We start from the raw sequence: 17290 nt of genomic DNA, 5'->3' as shown, positions 1-17290 counted from the left end.
ATTAAACCCGTTCTTTCTGTTTTCAACCTACGTAACCCGCTAACGGGCAGTGCCATGAATAAATACGAGATGTTTGAGAGGCTAAAAGACATGCAAGAAATTTGTTAGAAGAGAGTAATTGTCAGTGTTTATTATTGACAATGTGAGCGTCTAATATTGAGAAACAAACAATGAAGCAGGCCAGTGAACGCCTGAGGTTGTGGAGGAATTGGCAGCGGTGGCATTTCAAAGAATATGAATCATCCTCCTCAGGCTGGGTGATAACAAAAAATGAATGCGCTTCTGAAAGGCGTCTGAGCGTTGGTTGAACAGGAACATCGCATTGGTTTACTCTGCCTGAGTTTCTGACTCACTCCATTATTAGCTTGTACTATTGTTTATTGACTCCTAGATCTGAAACTTTTATTGAATCGAATTTTGCTGGTATTTCTTCAAAGAATGGGGGCTTGTTTAAAGTTTATTGTAACTGTCTAACCACAAAAGCAGCAAAAAAATGGCAAAGTCAGGTGCACACAAGTGACAGTAACCTGTGATTCCCACACCTTTTGGATCAATTTACATTACTTTTACGGTCATTCATGATTACTGTAAACCTGGGAAAAAAAATTTTTTTAATCTGAAAGATTAATTTTAAAACCATGTCATCTGTTTTAAACTGCAAACAAAATTTTTTTTTAAATATGATGCAATTATAAAATTATTAATTAAATCCAGTGGTTTTATTAAAACTGATTTCTATATCAATATATTTTAAAATGTACATTTATTCCGGTGTCATTACTCCAGTCATTAGTATCACATGATCCTTCAGAAATCATTCTAATATGCTGATTTGGTGCTCACGTAACATCAATAACATTTACATTTATTAAGCACATATTCAGTTGCGTCTTTTCAAGCATTTATTTGAAATAGACATTTTTGTAACACTATAAAATGTCTTTACTGTCACTGATCAATTTGGCCACATTTGCACTGCAGGTCTTGATGAGGTCCTTTTTTTGGACGTCCAGCTTACATCTTTTAAAAGTGACCGATATCTGCATTTACACTATACACTTGGCGAAGCAACCCAAAGTAGACATACTGACCTGGAAAAGCTTAGGCCGAAAAGGAAGTAAAAACGGTGTGATTTGCAATGCAGACAAAATGATAATACAAGCTATTGCTTTCCACGCCATTTTTAAAGGTCAGCAATGTGATGTCTTTCGGAAAAAGAGTAGGGGTGTAACCCCGGCATCCTGGCCAAATTTGCCCAGTGGCCTCTGCCCATCATGACCTCCTAATAATACCCATATACTTATTGGTCTCCTCTCCACCAATAGGCTGGTGTGTGGTGGGCATTCTGGAGCAATATGGCTACTGTCGCATCATCCAGGTGGATGCAGCACATTGGTGGTGGTAGGGGAGATTACCCCATTCCATGTAAAGCGCTTTGAGTTCCCAGAAAAGCGCTATATAAATGTAACAATTTATTGATACCGATCTGAGATTATCAGAATCCATGTGCTTTTTTTTTTCCTGCTTACACGTTTAAAAAAATAATAATAATTAAAAATTTAGTCATGTGAACCATGTAATGTAAATGCAGCCTTGCTAAAAAAAATATTTCCATGACTTTTCTTTTCATGTAATATAGGGGGAGAAGAAATGAGAGCAATTCTGCATTCCCTGTCTGAAACGAAGTGGGAGGGATCCAGTATGTGGGGGAGCCTGGCTCTCTCTCTTTCTCTCTCTCTCTCTCCTGCCCACTCTCTGCTTGTATGCCACCGGAGTGCTGCTGGCTCCAACTGGCAAAAGCTCAAGGTCATTGAGCGCATCTGAAAGACTGGGCTGCAGACAGGACTCGGCTTGGGCTAAAGCTGGCATGCTAAATGACTAGAGATTCAAAGGTATGTGCCATGAGACGTGAATCTCGCTTACCGGCAGTCAGATGGGCTCAGCTGAGGCCACTGCTGCGAGCTATCAGTCTTGAGATTCCCCATGAAGAGGATGGATATTGATATTTCAAATTCTCCTCTGTGTTGTCAGCGGCCTTGCATTAAGAGTTATCTCTGATAACAGTGAGGGCACAGCACAAAAGACGCAGGGTGCTAAGAACCAGAACTAAGAGTGGAGAGATCACTGCAGTGTCTGAAAAGATGAAAGAGAGAAAAGAATGAAACGGGGTACTAAAATGTACCTTGGTACTACCATGGGTATCTTAAATGGCATTTTGACTCAAACCTTTGATTATTATCTTATCCTTAAATAATGTCTCATTCATATTCATTAGATTAACATTCTTATCCCATTCTGAATTGTCATTTTGGTTGAATAGTAATACGTTTAGTGTGCGATGGATCTAAATCCAAAAATCAATTCAAATGATCACCGTTGGTCCTATATAATAAAAAATATGGTATAAGAATATGATGATCATTACATACTATGGTATATATCAAAGTACCACGGTATTATTATCATCCATTACCATAATTGTACATTAGTAGAGCTACAGTACATGTCTGCATAGAAATCGAATATAAGGAAAACAGAAGAGACAGAATAAAATACGATTGGTGCATAGGATGCTGTCAGCACTTGTTTTGAGTTTTGCTCAGATTTGTATTTGACTGCCTTTTCTGCCAAAGTAAGTGCTTATCCTCTATCCTGAAAAAAAAGTCTTTAAGCACTGAGTGCCGGCTTTGAAATTCTGCCCAAATAGCTACCTGACAGCAGGCTGAGAAAATGCCTTGTGAATTGCTACAATACTCAGGAACCTCGTGTTCCTTGACTGTTGATAATGTTTGGACTGGATGTTTTGCTGACGGGGGTGCCAACATCTTGGTCAAAACACCTAAAAATAATTTGTTACCTGCAATGAATATCCAAATTTCCGAATCCAAAGAGTATAGAGTGTGTTTTTTCTTCAAAAGACTTCATGGAATTCTCAGTTATTCTTTATTGAAGTATAAACTTTAGGCATTATGATAAAAAAGAGTGTTCCTCAGAAAATGTTCTCCATCCAAACAGAATCAGAATGCTTTTCGTCCAAACTTGTGAAAGCTTTCACTGATTTACATTGGTCATATGCAAGACATCCAAAACAGGACTTGTTCATCATTTAGGATCCATCTATTGCATTTGCTTGCTGTGCTGATGTCTCTGTCATGGTGATACAATCAAACCACAATTTATTCAAACACCTACAACATTTTCTCACATTATCAGTTTATTCGCTATAATTTAGAAAATGGTAATAATATATGACAAGAACTGTGTCAGAACGCATCTTGATAATGTCAGATAACTTTGATAAAGGTATGTAATGGATTTCAATCAACCAATCAGCTGTTAAATTTAAGTACACAATTAGATAATACCAATTTATGTCAACCAATTACCAAGCAATGCTTCATTTTGTTCAGTCTGTGGTGTAAAAGGTCGCATTAGCAATTAAAGAAAAAAAACATGGTCAGGTCAAAGTGCTGAATAATTTTGGTCCCAAATGTGTATCTATTTATCTACTGGTATGAGGAATTTTGGGGCATAATGTCACAGTTTACTTTATTTTGCTATCCTCACTTAAATGAACTATAGTGTCCTGCACCCACTAGTAAAAAATTATAACTGGTGTCTGTATTTTTGGTTTGACTGTAAATCAGTATCATGTGATCAACAAGAAAAACATAATTTTATCAATAAGAGCCTTTTCGAACAAAAACATTAGTGTGAATGTGGCCTGAGATATTGAAATCTACAGAAAAACTCAAGAGGAAAAGTGGGATTATTGAAGTTTTTTTTTCCTCAGGCAAAGCTAGAGACTTAAGCAAAAGTCTCAGATTGGTCTCCATTTTATCTCTTGCTGTCTAGAAGAAACAAGCAGACACACACAGTCCTCAAACAAAACTCGCCTCAGCAGAGCGGCTGTCAGTGAAGCATGTCTCAAACCGTCGTTTATCCACTGTTCTGAAATCCAGACTAGCGCTTTTTTAAAAATGATGTGAGCAGTGCAGCCAGACAAACAGCAAAAATAAACACACACACAAATTGAGCTGACCTTGCGAGTTCTCTTTTCCGCTGATAGGGGTAAAAAATAATGCTAGCAAAAACGAAACAAACTAAATGTCAATGAGACTACTGAATTTTTTTTTCAATGATTCCCTTCTGCTTCAGTTTTATCTGTTTGTAAGTTAGCATGGGAGGTTGGCAAAAATGAACCCGAATGCAAATGATCTGATGCAATCAATTACTCATCGCATGTAAAACAACTGCAAACACAATTTATTAAAGATGAAGTTGCTCTTCCATGGGGGGGCACTCTCTGTGTAGGATAGATATACTGCCGTGGCGAGGCGAGGAAGAGTGGCATACGGTGGGAAAGGCAGGGGGTAAGACAGAGAGATATGGCAACAGGACAACTGAGGAGGAGGAAGTCGACTTCGAAACACCACGCCACCTCAACCACACGCTGGGTTGTAGTGGCATTGTGGTTACGCTTGAGCGCGGCCCACAGCAGGGAGCACCCACTGGAGAGCCCAGCAAGACATCAAAACACACTGATATATGCTGGAGAGGACGTCCAAACGCCCCTGCCTCAGAGAGATAACACAGACATATGCATACACACCAACAGAGTCGCACTCTTTCAGACAAAACAAACACACATCAGTCACTTCGGAGTCAGACATACTGAGAGATTTCTACTGCAACTTTTAAACCCAAAGGAAAATGTATTTTGTTGTTTTTTTACACAGTTGTTCATTGTCATTTGCAGTTTCTGATGTTTCTCATTAAATGTCTTAGGAGAAATACAAATAGAAACAAACGATACATAGTCTGTCAGAGAATAAGAGTCAGACAACTTTGTTTTTGGGTGAAAATGAGGAGAAATGATTGGATTCATATTAAAATCGTCTGCAGACTCTGACATCTTGATAAATTTAAGCACAGTTTCAGCCTTTGAAACTCTAGAGGAGACATGAGATCATTCGGTCTAATTCAAACGGGGGGAAAAAAATCTAAAAAGCAAACACTTGAGTAAAAGTGAAACCAATTTCTCTTTGGCAGATCTCACTGGCTTTAAATAGAAGCAACTGCGATATTAAAAAACTGTGTTTCTTTCTAATGCAAACACAATTTTCTACCATATTATCTCACTGTCCGATTCTCACCCTCTCTGTCAGTCACTCTCAAACAAACACGCAGACACGAGTAACACAACCGCAACAAATTATGCCCTAAACGAATACACCAGAGAAGGACTGCGCCGAAAATAGGTCAGATAGTTCCTGCTCTCCGGAACCAGGTTGCATTAGGAAAAGGAGAGAAAGAGGGGTGAGGGGGAGATGGAGAATGGGTTTAGCAAAAGAGAAGAGTGAGTGAGGTGAGGAGAGGAGAGGAGAGGAGAGGAGAGGAGAGGAGAGGAGAGGAGAGGAGAGGAGAGGAGAGGAGAGGAGAGGAGAGGAGAGGAGAGGAGAGGAGAGGAGAGGAGAGGAGAGGAGAGGAGAGGAGAGGAGAGGAGAGGAGAGGAGAGGAGAGGAGAGGAGAGGAGAGGAGAGGAGAGGAGAGGAGAGGAGAGGATGGACTGCCTCAGAGGATGGACTGCCTCACTTGCATTCATCTGGGAGCCTCAAGCCACTGGCACAGGTGTTCAGACAGGGACAATTCAGCTCCAAACATGAGTAATGAGCACTCAGGGGGAGTGTGTGCATGTACACAACACACACTCACACACACACAAGCGCTGAGACGGCAACACACGTGTGTTGTTTTCATACTTCTGTTCTCTCGGTGCAGTGCTGCCGAGAGTCACTGCAGATCCCTGCAGGTTCACCCTGAGCTAAAGCAGCCTGTGTATATTTACCAAAACAGCAAGATGGAGCTGGATTCAGTCGGATTACAAAGTCAAAATAATTTCTAAAACTTTCATGAAAACGCTAGTCACCACGTCTTTTCGCAAGGTTTTCCTATACCGATCTGTTTTAGTGTAAATGGCAAAAAAAATGAAGACGAGCTGGTCGATAGGAAAACATTGTGGTCCGTTCTGTGGACAGCAGCGAGGAAATAAAGGGCACCTGCGATTGTCTGTGTGATCCGAAAGAGAAAGGCGAGGCGACAGATTGCTCCCAAATCCAATTAGGCCTGTGCTCCTTTTCCCCGCGAGTCTAGGGCGTTGCACTCTCGCTGAGAAGGTAGAGAGGAGGCGGAGGAAAAGGGGGTTTTGGAGCGATAATGACTCAGACTGGAGAAAGACAGGAGAGTTAGAGAGAGGCTCTGTGTCAGCACTGAAAACCGTCACGTCTAGCAGCCCTGAAAACCCTCTTCAACGCCTGCAAGAGGAGCAGCTGGCTTCAAGTTCGGTCAGCACAAAAGCCGGGATCACTCTGGCTTTTACACAGACAAAGTGAGAGCGAGAAGGAGAAAAGAGCAAGTCAGGCCCATATCAGAGCCCTTTACAAGGTGATAGCTACGGTTGTGCATGTTTGGATCCAGAGGCTGATCGTTTTTAGTAGATGATATAGATCACACTGAGCTTTGGTTCTCAATTAGATAACAGGAGTTAAATTAGTGGTCAACCTATATGGATTTTTTATTGGCCAATTGTAATGGCAATACGATATCACACTATTTAAAGATAGTAAATAACATGTTACAGTTAAACTTAATATTTACTAAATTCAAAATAATTAGAAAATTAATCAATATGAAAAAATAAATAATGATATAAACACTTATTTTAGAACTTCTTTATTCTGTTAAAGTATTATAGTGTTTCTCACAACAACAACAAAAATTGTACAAAAAAAAAAAAAACATAGGTTGACCACTAGTTTAAATTCTGGGTTATGATGTTTTCTGATCTTGTCTTCTAACCAGTATTCCTCTCCACTCTCATTAAGTAAAACTGTATTTATTTGGTCTTATTTGTTTAAATGAGCATCTTACACTACAAAAGTTATTTGCTCATGGGTCGTTGAGTCGTAAATAGAATAGTGTTGCTCATTACATTTTTTCAATGTCCCAACATTAATATTAATGTCTACCTGTCTTTTTTGAGCACTTTGGTAATAATTCCAAGTAAATGGTCAGCGTATCACTCCGACATGGTGTGAAAAACCTCTGTAAGGTTAGCAATAACTCAAGCTTGGATTCTGTGAGGGGTCCAGAGGATTCATAAGGCTCCTCTCCATATTTCACTAACAGATCATTGGCGTCGGTTGGGATGTCATTCTGAGTGACTTACAACCCTTCAGCCAAGTCCAGGGCTTCACTCGAATGCTTTAGATCTTTCTGTGTTGCATAAGGACATACAGAATGTGATGTAGTAGTCAGAAAAGAGATGCTACTCTGAAATCAGGACCAAAATATTGCATTTTGCACAGCATTTCATTAAAAATATGTATACATATAGAGAGAGTATTCCCTACACAACTGTATATGCAGCAGCAGATCCTTTAAGTCCTGTAAGTTGCGAGGTGGGGCCTCCATGGATCAGACTTGTTTGTTCAGCACATCCCACAGATGCTCGATTGAATTGTCTGGGGAATTTGGAGGCCAAGTCAACACCTCAAACTCACTGTTGTGCTCCTCAAACCATTCCTGAAGCATTTTTGCTTAGTGGCAGGGCGCATTATCCTGCTAAAAGAGGCCACTGTTTCCATGAAAGGGTGTACGTGACCTGCATCAAGACCAGGACACCTTCTTCCATTGCTCTGTGGTCCAGTTCTGATGCTCACGTGCCTGTTGGCGCTTTCTGCGGTGGACAGGGGTCAGCATGGGCACCCTGACTGGTTTGCAGTTAGGCAGCCCCATACGCAACAAACTGCGATGCACTGTGTATTCTGACACCTTTCTATCCAAAACAGCATTAACTTCTTGAGTAATTTGAGCTAAAGTAGCTTGTCTGTTTGATCGGACCACACAGGCCAGCCTTCGCTCCCCACGTGCATCAATGAGCCTTGGCCGCCCATGACCCGGTCGCCGATTCACCACTGTTCCTTCCTTGGACCACTATTGATAGATACTGACCACTGCAGACCGGGAACACCCCACAAGAGCTGCAGTTTTGGAGATGCTCTGACCCAGTTGTCTAGACATAACAATTTGGCCCTTGTCAAACTCGCTCAAATCCTTACGCTTGCCCATTTTTCCTGTTTCTAACACATCAACTTTGAGGACAATTATGTATTATATATACATATAATAAAAGGTGGATACTGCAAATTCAACACAGGATTTGTCAGACTGATTCAAACAGTAACACCGGAGTTTGAGTCAAAGACCACTTCAATTTGAATCCTCACAATGTAATTGAGTTCTGGAGTTACAGGTAAAACTGATTAAACAACAAAATAGCCAACTGATTTTTAGCAGAATGTAGAGACGGTCTCTGATTCGCTCACATTGAGCGAAACATTCCCACATTGTAATTTGAAATCAAACGTTACCCAATTACTAAAACATGATTCCACTAAAAATATACCTCTTATTTACTTCTTAGACTTTAAAGGACTTTCAAATGAAAATGACTCCATCCTTCCGCCAGACCCCCTTCCGTATTCAACTTACGAAGACAGTGTAATGTCTCTTGCAGTTCAAAATGCTTGCACTACGTCGCTTTTTTCGTAAGTTGAATACGGAAGGCGGTCTGGAACAAGCTATTTTACTTTATAATGTGTTAAATATGGATTTTTTTCTTAGAAAAACACATTGCTTCGCTTCACTGCCTTTATAAAGCGTGGAAGCGTCAGGATATTTATTAATATAACTCCGATTGTGTTCAACAGAAAGAAGAAAGTCATATTCACCTAGGATGTCTTGAGGGTGAGTAAATCATGGGGTAATTTTCATTTTAAAGTGAACTAATCCTTTAATAAGACTTTTACAAGTCAATTTTACTTGCATTTGGCACTTGATGCCTGTTAATTTTCTAAATACCCTCTTATTTCTCCTTCAAAAACTGCCACACAGTAAATACATGAGATCAAAAAAAAGAACAAAGAGCATGATGGAGAGAGGGAACGGGGTCAGGTGACTGAAAGCACCATTTGCAGCTCAGATGCAAGATATCTTCCCCATTTTTTCCTTTTATCTTCTCCATCCCTATCTTCCTCTTTTTTCTAACAGAGGAGACCATACTTAAAGCGAATCATGTGTATCACTGCAGGCGAGAAGGAAAGATAATGCCTTTGACTGCAGGACGCACCATGAAAATTAATAACTGTTTTCATGAGGACAGGCTTCCCCTTCCTCCGTTCTTGCAGGGCGGCACCACTTGCCGCTGAAGTGGGACTGCTCGCGGACAGCCTCCGACTCCACAGGAAATCAAGCACTGAGGAGAGTGAGACATATCATACACAACCTACAAAAATACACCCCAAAAACACCCATTTGATCTGTGCTTTTGTTGCACGACATAGCATTTTCATTCCTGCAGCGGTGGCGAGAGGACCGTGGCATGCACTATTGATTTCAGCTTCAGTCAGCACAGTCATATGACAGGCGCCACACATATGAAAACACTCAGACGGATGGTGGCTGTCTCTTTTTCATCTCTCTTTGTGCCAGTGCACTCTCTCTCTCTCTCTCTTTCCCTCTTTGAGAGCCAACAACTCACTCACACTGATCCACTGAAACACAGAGAGACGTCGCACATGCATTAATATTTTACGCTGATGTGTGCAGATCCTGGCTGTAATTAAAACTACCCAGTAAAGTGAATTCACATTATCTCTGTTTGAGTCCCAACAGTCACTGCGTGTGTGTTTGCGCAAGCGAGAGAAAAGATCAGGAGCCACGCGCCCCAACGCTGCGCTTTTCCACCTGGGAGGAAGGTGGGGGCGGTACCGCAGCTGCTCCTATCTAAAACAAACACCTGCAGTTTGACAGCCCGGGTGTCTCCTTCACCCGCAGAACATTAACATCCTCCTAACTCATTTATGAGCCGAAGATAAAACTCCAAGCCTTCTCAGAGCATCCAAACAACACAAAGGGCAGCACCTGTGTCTTGCATTCCCTCAGCGTGTTACAAGAATATCCACCAACCGTTCAATTAAAAAAGGCTCTATCTGTATCTGATCGGCACAGTGTTCGATCCTAGCCAGACGAAGGAAGGAGATCAAATGCCTGTGAGTTATGTAAGAGTTAGTTTGCAGGGTAGAATGGCTGTTATTCTTCCACAGTCACTGACAGCTAAAAAAAATAGAAAAGACACTATTTGTAAGATTCAGCCATATCCTCCACTGCAGCCTAACAGTGACAACTTCTGAGGAAATGCTTTGAGGGGGGAAAGAGGAGTGCCGCAATTTCACAGAAACCTCTCCAAATTGCTGTTTAGCCATAGCAACTAAATTATACAACTGCAAGGCGTGCATATAAGGGCACACGTTCATATTATATAGGCATTGTGTAATGATTCAGACAAGGAATTACAGAAGGAAAATGTTACTTTCATACTTCACATTGAAATATTTTTTGTGTTTTGTGGGGCTTGACCATACCAAAATCTCCACGCTTCACCACTGATATTCAACTGAAAATGTCAAAGAGAAAAGCACTGGTTAGCATGCTAAAAGTCATGTACAATTTGGTAGGGTTCTCTGTACTGGTAGCAAAATACAAAAATCTGTCCAGTCATTTTTGTGCAGCCTAGTCCAACAATCTGAGCCAATTTCAGTGACAATTGGACAAAAGAGTAGCAGTGGGAAAAAATAATAATTACAGCATGTTCCAAAATGGCCGCCAGAAGAAAAAAAAAATTGACAAAAAGTTTTGAAAATAGTATTAAACTATTAAAGTATTGGTGGTGGTGCTATGGGGTTTTGTTCCGAAGACCCCGAAGTTGGTCAACCCCAATTATCATTTTCCTATGGTAAATAGCCCTGCCATAGATTACATCTAGAAAAATAATAAGAAAACTCCAGTCCTCCAGGTCAGATCCGGCAAGACTAATCTTAGCATGGCCTATGATCTAGACCTTTGAAGTGGGGTCTTGGCAGTGCTCTGTATCCAGCTCTAGTTCTATTAAAGCCACTGATTTGCTCAGTCTTTTGGCCATCCTGTCACCATGGAAGGTCAGAGAGAGTTTTCCACAGATCAAGCCAGAAAGATGAGATGTATTCTGCTTCTTTCCAAGATGCAGAGAAAGCTGCCAGCAGTGTGCGGCATGATCCAATCATTGCAGGTCATCAGACAATGCTTTTACTCCAAGTTGTGCAAATGGCAAGCTGACTGAGAGTCCACTTCATTGAAACCTGGAGTATAGCACTGCCCTACATCGGCAAAAGGTCAGAGCAGCACATACAGGGGAGATGTTGCCCTTAAAAAGATACTATGGTAAGGTGTACCTAATGGAGGACAGGAATGAGTTGTTCGTTGTTTCCATGCGGATAGCTTCTTTTCAGCAAAGCACATTGAGTGCAGCACAAAACCCGTGGTCAGTGCGTGACAGCACTGCAAGGCCTGGACAATAAGTCTTGTTTAATAATAACAACATGGCATTGATGTTTCAGAGAATTCTCTGGGTATTCAAAACTCTGCCTGAGAATGTTTGTAAAGATGGAGGACAGGATCCGAACACTGACTACGCTACATTCAAGCTCTCACACAAAGAGGCGGGTTCTGTCTCGCGGTCTACTGGAAGTAATCCATCTTGAAGCGCGCCATTGTAAACACTGTGATTACATCCATTCACTCGCATTCACTTTTAAAGAAAGACATGCATCATACAAGGAAACGGTCATGATCCATCGCTCTGTGAAATACGGCCATGCAAACGCTAAGACTCGCTTGTGCCCAATCACCATGAGCTCCCCGTTCACCCAATAGCAAGATGTCAGCTCACCAGCACCCAGCGCAGGCAATTAGAAGGAAAGCTGGAGGACAACGTCCCAGAATCCCTCTCTCTGGAGCTGGAGCAATTTAATTGAGACTGAATCTCAGGGACTAGCCCACTTCTCAGAGACGGTCAGCAAATATGAGCAGGATCCCAGCGCTCCACCACCAGCACCAGGCAATCAGCCACAGCGAGGAGAGAAAATACATTCTATTTGTGGGTGGGAGTGTGCATGTGCAACTATGACTTTGCACATAAGTTATAACGGATCGTTCACAATACCGTCATCAGTTACTCAGCAACCCTCTACGCACACCTTGGCAATAGAATCGCCTTTGGCTAGAAAATTTTTTTGTTTAGTCGCCAGATTATATTATATATACCACCAAATGTATCAATATCTTTGTAAAATGGCACAGCTTTTTAAATATTTGAACGTACATGCTTAACATCAGACTATGTTATGATATTATGATAATCAAGCACTATATAATGATAGAACTTTAGTAATTAGAACTAAAACTGTTGGAAAGCATGTATTAATGCATATTTGTCATCTAACTGAATTTTGGACTGGTGGTGGTGCTTAAGATATTGTTGGTGTTTCTGTAAAAAAAAAATTATAATAGTAATTATATTATATTATTAAAAGATAATAATAATACTACTAATTCTACTACTAATAACAATATACAACGCACTAAGGATTGATGAGCTGCTGGGTTCATGAATATAAATCACGTTGACAGCATTCGCTCAAACTGATTTGCTGAAATCAAATCAGGGACAGGAAAAGATGAGCGCCAGCCAATGAGATTGCCCTTTGCACATTAGTTCCGCCCACTACCGGGAAAAAAACGGCATATCTTCTGCTTGTTCTTAAAAGCTGAATAATTCCAAATGAACTCCGTTATTTTGACAGGAAAATAGAACAAAAAATATTGTTAACATGTAGCGCGTCAATTTTGCGTGGTGTGTAAGACTCTTGCACGCTCTCTCTCTCGCAAGCATGTGTGTGTGAGAAACGCGCTCAGCAAAGCGACAGAGTTCTTCACACTAGAGTTCACGGTACGTCAGATTTGAGCTGATTTGAAATCGTACAGATCGCTTGACAAGAGCGAAACTCTCAAGCGCTCATTCAGAGTGTTCAGCGAGTAAAATTATATTGATGCTAAACTTATTCTCAGCATCTAACACACACACTGGTGAGTAAAATCTGAGAATTTATTAGCCAATGATAGATATTATTTAATCGGCCAGAGTGACGATTTACTTGCATTTGCGAGTGTTTTACTCGCATTGTAGAAGGTTGCCCTGCCGTTTCCAAAACGGTTTGAATTTCTGTCTTCTGTGAAACACAAAAGATATTGAAGACCGTTTTCATTAACTAAATATGGACAAAAGACATTTTTCAGAAATTATTTTGTATTCCACAGAAGACAGACATGACAAAATCTTAAATCATTGGGTGAACTATCCCTTTATAGCAGGGGAGCTCAACTCTTTCCTGCAGAGTTTACCTCCAACCCTAATCAAACACACCTGAACATAAAAATCAATGTCTTCAGGATTACTAGACACAAGCAGGCGAGTTTGATCAAAGTTTTTGTTAAACTCTGCAGGAATTTGGACCTTAAAGGCCAGAGTTGAGAACCCCTGCCTTATAGTGTGCGCACTTGCTTTGATGTTCATGATTTGGAAATGCATCCGAGCGGAACTGCAGTTGTGCGCGTGTGTGCGTAGAAGAACATCCAGTGTTATTCCTGTGCAGATTGGCCAGAGCTGACCCCTGGGAGAGACTGGTGCCATCTGACCAGCTGGCGAGAGAGCGCCACTGACAGGGCCCATCTTACCTCCAAATGCAGCTCTTTCCTGTCGCTCCCTCCCTTTCATTTTCCCTCATCCCTCCCTGCCACTCATCACACCGACGCTAATGATGCATGCTGGGTAATTAAAGTTTAAATTAAGTTGAGCATTTGCATGGCATTCTGGCTTGAAGATTGGCATGCTCCTTGAGACAAAAAAAGACAAAAAGAAAGCTAGATCTCTCGAAACAAAAGACTAAGACAGATCTAACAGCTGTGGTCCACTTAGCAGAGTGTTTTCAATACACCGCTTTGCTTCCCGAACAACGGCAGTGATTCAAAAAACGCCTTTGCCTTTGCACATGCTTGATGTACTTGGGTCGCAGCACGAAATCCTAAGTTATGCATCTATTCCAGATCAGCAACCCAATTTATTTAGCTCTGGGATAACGCTGTGCTTTCTCTGAAAAGGCCAGCATAAATCTCAGCCTGCTTTTACAGACCTACCCTTATTTGTCACTGCTGTCTTTCTGTTTTATCCCTTTCTTGTGTACTCCAGTGTGCTGAAGCCCAACTCAGAATCTCTAAGACTCAAGAGTTTTAGAAATACTCTTCAATTCTCAGACACAATAACACACGGCCTTGACAACATCAACACAAGCCGTTTGTGAAAGCGGTCAAGCTCTGCATGTTACGGAATCCATCTGGTAGTACATGGCACTAACTACGCCAAGGTCGTTGCTTTGGTTCTTAAACAAAATGTATACTCTGAATGCACAATCATAAAAATAAAGACAATACAAACAACCTTGTGTGCAGAATAAGATTCACAAAACATGAAATTCACGTAATTCAACTGTATGACGTACTGACACTGACATTATAATATAGCTACTGATGTGAATACGTCCAAAATAAAATCAACTGTTTTGCACTCGGAGATAAGCCAGGCTGCTAGTGAATTCAGTATTACAATGGCATTCTGATGTAATTGTGATGAAATCCTTCTTTTTTTGGAGAGGCAGGGTTTTGAAGGCAATCTGCCCGACATATCACAAGGTTTGGAAGGTTTTCAACTGTCATATCGGATCTATGAAAGTGTTGAGTCATATTTTGAACGGCTTGGATTTAATGATAGGTTTATATTTGTGATTCTGCCTCATATTTCCATTCCATTCCTTCTCTTCTAATGGCACGCTCACCTTGTGAAGTTCTTCATGCATAAAGGAGTTTAATTTTCAACTCGTATTCATTGCGTTCAAATTTTTATGGAGTGCTAGAATCCAGAAAATTGATATGCAAATATTCAAGGTTCCGATTCCCTGATTCGCCAATCTGTTACACTGAAAGAGCGCAATCTCAAGCAAAGAGTTACTTCTAAGGAAAGTAAATCAGGGCACGCAGGTAGGCCTACTGACAGACATTCCACTTGTGCGCTGACGAATAATTGAACTGTTCCATATTCATCACTACCCCAGAGACACAATTAGATCTCTTATCTCAATGTTTGTGTTCCTACAAACACATTAGCAGCTTTTTCCATGGGAGCGACAAAAAAAAAAATCCACTGCTTTACACTCTGGAAGTCTTGAGGACTATGCAGCCATTGAACGCCTCATTGAACCTTATGGAGAAGATTAAGAAGAAATGCAGCTACCACGAGCGTTGTAAATTAAATTGATCAAGCAGATATATCACTAGAAATGTGCCATAAAGGTCAATTAAATATTGATGAGGGGAAATAGGTGTATTAAGGCTCATGCTGGGGGGGGGGGGGAGAAAAACACAGGCTCTGTTATTGGTTAGTGATTTAGCAAAGCATCACTTTTATTATTATTATTCGTTGAACGTATTATTCTTTCACCCAGCATAACTCATTGTGCTACTGTTTGTGCTTTGAACATGAATGATAGCTTATTGAGGAGAGGTGATATATGACTTTTATTTAGGATTGGATGTACGATGTATGCCTGGCTGGTGACAAAATTGCCTTGGACTTAAATTGAAATAGGGGGTTCAGAGGGTTCATATGTTCATATCAAAATGTCATGGAAACTTGGGGGAAACACCCTAGCAACTTTATATGCCCCATGCACACAAGTCAGAACACTTTAGCAACCAAATAGCAATATTCCCCAGCAAAATCTCTTCTTGGGGAACCTGCCGTATCCTCATTAAAACATGGGGGCGTGTCATTTATTCATGTCACCTTAAAGAGGCTAGAAAACCTAGTTGTAAAAATATTTCTTACAGCAATGAACACATCCTGTTTTATTTCATAATCACTGCTTAAATGGATGCAACTCACACCAACTTGCTTAACAGACGCTTGATTTCATTAAGGTGTCCTATAAAAGAAGGGTCGTCGCTCATGTTAAACTCATGCTGATTGAAAAACAAAAGAAAGAAAGCAGGAAAAAGAAAAACAAGTTATCAACGCTTGATGGAGATTCATTGCCAACCTGAAACGACACTCTCAGGCTTTCATCGCCAGTCCACATGATCCAATCTGACTGTAATTTATCACATATCATCTAAAGCATTCCACTTGTGCACTAACAAATAACCGAGCTGCTCCATATTCATCACTACCCGAGACACAATTAAATCTCTTATCTCAATGTTTGGGCTCCCCAAACACATTAACAGTTGTTGTTTTTTTTTTCCATGGGAGCAATGGAAAGGCTCATGTATTATGCTCTTTAAGTCTTAAGCACTATGCAGTCATTGAACAGAACAGATAAGATCAGTAGAAATGTGCCTTAAAAGTCAATGAAATATTGATGAAAGAAAATAGCTGTAATATGGGATCATGCTGAGAAAACGTAAATAGGCTATATTATGCACAGTCTGTATTGTGGTAAGAAATGTTCCTAGTAATGAAAACGTGATGAAGTGTCAAAAATGAAGGTTCATTGTTAAGAAAACGGGGAGAAGAAAGACAAACTTGTACTACCTAAGGACATACGCGTTCCCAACCTAATATAAGACACTGTCAGTCTGTCATTGACGCTGTGAATTCTACAAACTGATAGTAATTGATCACATATGATCTGAGACGCTGATCTAACTGACAGAAAGCTCCAGGCGTTTCTTTTCATGCGGTGACATTCCAAGTTGTCCGATCTGCCTTACCTTTCCCAGCCAGGATGCCGCACTGCCCGGAGAGCACCAGGAAAAGCATCGCTGTTATCACGCACATCTTCATGGTGAGACCAACACTTCGAACAGAATGCGTTGACCTAATTCTTCCTCTGTTAATCTAAAAAAACACCACTCTCTCGGTTTATCTGTCCTTGAGCGACGGTGAACTGAAGTCTCGCTAGTGAACTCCCAGCAGCGCGAGACGCGGTCCGAGCGCACGAGGTAACGCGGTCTGTGTGTCTGCGCGTTGCACGAGTTAAACCCCCAGGATCAGGCTGCTACGTCACTCCCCGAGCAATTAATCTTGACCTATGATAAGGCATTATTCACGCCCTGTATGAATACTATGCTGGTGAATTTGATATTTCTCTGTTTTAAATGTGATATTAGAAACTGATTTACATTTGTGCATATTGATCGTTTATTTTATAAAACTGAGGCAGCACAGTGTAAACGCACATCATGGTTTTGTCCAAACAACCTTTCTCATTTATTATTGATATGATCATTATCTTAATCTAAT

At 40.8% G+C, this 17290-nt stretch overlaps 1 protein-coding gene across 1 annotated transcript in view; it reads right to left on the bottom strand.

The window, feature by feature from the left end:
* clstn2a (calsyntenin 2a) overlaps positions 1 to 17028 on the bottom strand; it is a 307786-nt gene extending 290758 nt beyond the window's left edge. Inside the window, exon 1 of the mRNA XM_079820557.1 lies at positions 16759 to 17028. Within this exon, the coding sequence (XP_079676683.1) occupies positions 16759 to 16831 (73 nt within the window). The 5' untranslated portion in view covers positions 16832 to 17028. The remainder of the gene's footprint in view (positions 1 to 16758) is intronic.
* Positions 17029 to 17290: the final 262 nt, after the last annotated feature.

The sequence above is a fragment of the Gobio gobio genome, assembly GCF_949357685.1.
Source record: "Gobio gobio genome assembly, chromosome: 6".
Taxonomy (NCBI): domain Eukaryota; kingdom Metazoa; phylum Chordata; class Actinopteri; order Cypriniformes; family Gobionidae; genus Gobio; species Gobio gobio.
The sequence above is the reverse complement of the archived record's forward strand: the minus strand, read 5'-3'. Positions and strand labels throughout refer to the sequence as shown.